This window comes from Ornithodoros turicata, chromosome 9, assembly GCF_037126465.1.
Source record: "Ornithodoros turicata isolate Travis chromosome 9, ASM3712646v1, whole genome shotgun sequence".
Classification (NCBI taxonomy): domain Eukaryota; kingdom Metazoa; phylum Arthropoda; class Arachnida; order Ixodida; family Argasidae; genus Ornithodoros; species Ornithodoros turicata.
The window spans coordinates 40,918,045-40,922,258 of NC_088209.1; the positions used below are offsets into that span (position 1 = coordinate 40,918,045).

At 44.7% G+C, this 4,214-nt stretch overlaps 1 protein-coding gene across 1 annotated transcript; it reads left to right on the forward strand.

Moving 5' to 3' along the window:
• The first annotated feature begins 1,937 nt into the window (after window positions 1-1,937).
• LOC135367993 (sulfiredoxin-1-like) lies at window positions 1,938-3,989 on the forward strand. Its single transcript, XM_064601081.1, has 2 exons — window positions 1,938-2,234; window positions 2,961-3,989. Exons 1-2 carry the CDS (start codon window positions 1,965-1,967, stop codon window positions 3,168-3,170), a joined length of 480 nt encoding a protein of 159 aa, XP_064457151.1. The 5' UTR covers window positions 1,938-1,964; the 3' UTR covers window positions 3,171-3,989.
• Window positions 3,990-4,214: the final 225 nt, after the last annotated feature.

The following is a 4,214-nucleotide window of genomic DNA, read 5'->3' on the forward strand; positions in this document are numbered from 1 at the left end:
CCTCAGCGTGTGACGGGACCACAACCTACTCTTTTAGGCTCAGACCTGGAACTCGATGCTCAACTTTGAACGATAAAATACATCACTTCGCTGTGATTCGTCGCCGGCTACCAGGCCTAAGGCGAATGTTTATTTAGAATCTCGGGTTTTCCTCCGGCGCTTTTAAAAAAAGGTGCTCTCACCCTAAGAAGAACAGCAGGCTCTTTTTTTGCCCCCCATCCCCCGCGGATTTTATTTATTTACCTTATACACCTTACTTAGTATCTCAGCCTACCAAAACGGTGTTCAGTTCAGCATCCGGGCTCCTGGACGCGTCTACGGAAGAGCCCCGCCTAGAAGAGCTACTTATATACAAGTCTCTCAAGCAGTACAACATCTTGACCCAATATTGGATCAATATTGGCTATATTGGCCTAATATTGGACCAATCTTGGGCCGGCATTGCCAATATCGGTCCAATATTTGGCCAAGATGTTGTGCCGCTTGGGATCTATAGGTGCGATGAAGTGACAGTACAGTATTACATTCCATGGTGTCAAGACGGTATTGAGAGCGCTTGTCCAAGCCAGTTTCTATTCCAGTAAGTCGTGGAATAATATCAGAACCCTTACGCTGGGCATAAAGCAACGCAAGTTATCGTCGGGCTTACTTTTACGTTCTCACCTCACCACTTCAATTTAATTCAGGACTCACTTCAGGACTTCAAGTGATGAGCCGAGCTCCGACGAAAGCAGAACCTGTGCTTTACGTTACTTTTAACATGGTTTCGTTACCTGTGCAACAGAAAAAAGAAAATCTCATTACAAACAGTTGTCTGGCAGCGTTTTTGCTGTTTTGTACGTTCCTTTCCTTTTCTCTCTCTCTCATTGTATAATAAATAATGAGTGGATGGATGGATGTTTAAATTTTGTATAATGAATAACCTCAAACACAAATCGGCTCGCTCTCACTAACGATGATAATGCGTTCGACTTTTGTCGTATCCTTCTCGACGAGCAAGGATGGCGAAGAACGAAACCTGAACTATAAGCGGGACGCGTGAAGTAGCTCCAGAATTTCGAATACTCCGCGATGTAGCCACACCAGGTTTTCCCGCAAACCCCGACTTATTGTAGACAGTAGGTATAGTAGACAGTGTTTTGAACTGCCCATTAAATACGCATATTCTGAGCAGCGGTGCTATAGTTCCCTATAGTTCTATAGTAGACCGTGATCCAAAAGAGACGTTCATTCGAAAGGCGCGTCGGAAGATACCTTGCGAAACGACGAGAACGCCGCTTTTTCTTCACACCTGACAGAACACGCGTTATCGTTTCACACGTGCTACACTATACAGCGGAAACGGATAGAGTTGATAACAACGTTTTCCAACGAAATGCACTGCATGTGCTCCGCCGCACAACAGACAGGGAAGAAACGAGGGAGAAATAAATGCTTCCGAGTAATATGAACAGCGGAAAAAGAGTGCTGCCATCCAAGCGGACTCGGTCGACTCAAATGAGGAAAACCAGTTAAAATATACAAGATACAATCTGGACGACGTTTGAATGTAGATTATGTTTTCGTATACTGCAAAGGAAACAGCCTAGTGACCCGTTTTGGAGGCGCATAGAAACTTGTATGCGACTCCTTATCTTTCTGGCGACCCCTCGTTCCCTAGCGGTTCGCATATCTCGGGAAAGCCGCAGACGACCCAATACCAAAAACGGGTAGCAGACGACACATGATCTGCGTATCTTCACTACCAGAAATTAAAAACGTAACAATCGTTTAAACAAAAACATACTTTAACAAAATCGCAGTTTTCTACAGAATCACCGCCTCCATTTCCTGAAACGTCCCTGAACGAAAGATATTGAAAACCGAAATCAACGCTCCTAGACGAAGCAAAAACTTCCTCCGCTCCTTCAGCGTCTAAGCTCAGCATGCACATCAAAACGTGTCTGGCAACTGTGGCGCATAAAATGTCGGAAGCTGCGGGATTGCCTGAAGCCGACGCGTCCGGCAAGACAATTTTGTACCTAGATTTCAACTCTCTCGTGTCGGCAGCAGCACCAGGAAATCCCCAGAATGTGGTTATAGTGAATAGTAACCTTACAAACACGTACGCGTCCAGCATACATGCGGGGAACATCACAAAAGTGTACGACGTTCCCCTGGAGGACATCATACGTCCAATTCCCATCTCGTCTTTTGACGAAGATCGGGTGAGGAGCCTCGTTGAACTCCTCGAGGTAGGTACCCAATCATTCTGTCATTACTTTTATACTGTAACAACTGTAAATATCAGCCTTGCTGCACGTGGGACTCTCACGTAGAATCCAGTGCTACATGCTATACTCCTTTTTGTTAAAACTAGTGTTCTGCTGCGCATAGTGTTCGACTTCTACTTGCAGTACGGAGAAAAGTAGAGAAACAGCGAGGCGAGAATGCTTGGTCCAAACACTCGATAACGCTGCTGGGTACATGTTTAGCTTATCGTACACATCTGCTATCTGTGCTATCTGCTATCGACAGCTGTGTGCCAAGTGCACGCGTCTTGGCGGATGGAATGGAAATATATCTGCCTGCTGACCTCAAGTTGGCAAGTTGTAACGCCGCCGAGGATGCTTGTGACTTCGCGATACAAATCACTCAGATGCGATGTTGTCCACGATGGACATAAAACGCAGAGTCCCGTGCTCAGAGATTTCTACACTAAAAATGTGAAAAAATGGCTAGGAAGCAAGCGAGCTGGTGAAGATTATGCATGATGTAAAACCCCGAGGCTAGGACACGAAGTCTACACTAGAACACGAGACTTTGTGTTTGTGTCTGACCCTTCGTGTTCCCTAGTCTCCGGGTTTTACATCATGCACTAAAAACGTTTTGTTGAACTTGACTTTCGACGAAATGTTGTATCGCAGCACGTTACATTGATTGGAATGTACCTCGACAACAAGGTATGTTTACATTTGCAGAATCCCAACACAAAGGACCAGGTTGCCCCTGTGGACTTGTTGTGGATCAAGGGTCGCCTTGGCGGGAACTACTACTACGCCTTTGGCGGAAACCACAGGTTCGAGGCCCACTACAGGATGGGGCTGTCGACAATACGCGCAAAACTCATCCGTTCCACGATCACGGACCTCCAGACCTACCTGGGCGTACACACACCAGACCTAAAGTGATAGCCTCGCTAAAGGACATTCGTCACAGAAATTCATATTGTACAGAACTTAGTGGTGCGAGTACCAGCGTGATTCACGACTGTGCTTGTTTCGAATCGACTCCAGCTTCACGTGTACATAGAGAGGTTTCATTTTTTAAAGTTGTGGGAGTGTTGTTCATCTGGTGAGAGTTTTAAATGTCAAATGCACCGTTAATGAATTTTTTTTAGGGTACCTCCCTTTCATTTTTGTGTTACAATAGTTGGAAAGAAATGTTAGCAACAAAATGAGTGTAGCAACAAAATTTTGTACGACAGAATTTCAAGTAATCCGGCGATCCAGTGAAGGTAAATTGAAGCAAAACTCTCAGTACGAAAGCCATCGATATCTCGAACAGAGACTGGTAGAACAACAGCATATTGCTTCAACCAGAATGTCAGGTACCAAGATTAGGATCCAATGACAACAGGATTTGGCATAGAAGGTGTAATGAAACATAGGGCATACATAAAGGCTTTTTAAAGCATGTTTTGTGACCACTTCATCTATTTTTCCAATTACTATCTACAAGAAAGAGGCAGTGATGCCTTTGCATGTGCATGGAATTTGATATACTTTTGTGAAAAAACGGAAAAAAGCTCGTGGTTACAGATGTAGTTATGCATACCTGTGTCTCGAAACCCAAGTCTCTCCTTTTTGATAGCTCGCAGTGTCTAACGTGTGCACTCGGAGATTCGTCGGTGTATCTACTGCTATTAAGGAACGTTAACATTTTGCCAGATGAAACAGTCTTTCCTTGGATTGTACAGCGCTTTAGTGGAATAAATGTGCCATACCGCATCTGGAAATTCGGCGTAACATTACCTGACCTCACACAAGCCAGCACTTGGCGTTGCATAACCTGTTAGTGTGGCAGATGAAGAGAGCTAAGATCACATGCACTTTCAGAAGCTCTGTTCTAAAGTAACAACTAAAATACCTGACTGATACCTGATTTTTGACCTGACAAAATGCAGTCCACGTGGTGCAGTGCATGTGGTGGGATTGACAAAGAGGGTGCTGTCA

What these genes read in the sequence shown, in the direction of transcription:
- LOC135367993 (XM_064601081.1), top strand. Translation starts at nt 1,965, where the DNA reads ATGTCGGAAGCTGCGGGATTGCCTGAAGCCGACGCGTCCGGCAAGACA. An exon ending in GCCTCGTTGAACTCCTCGAG is followed by an intron (nt 2,235 to 2,960) that starts GTAGGTACCCAA and finishes TTACATTTGCAG; the next exon opens with AATCCCAACACAAAGGACCA.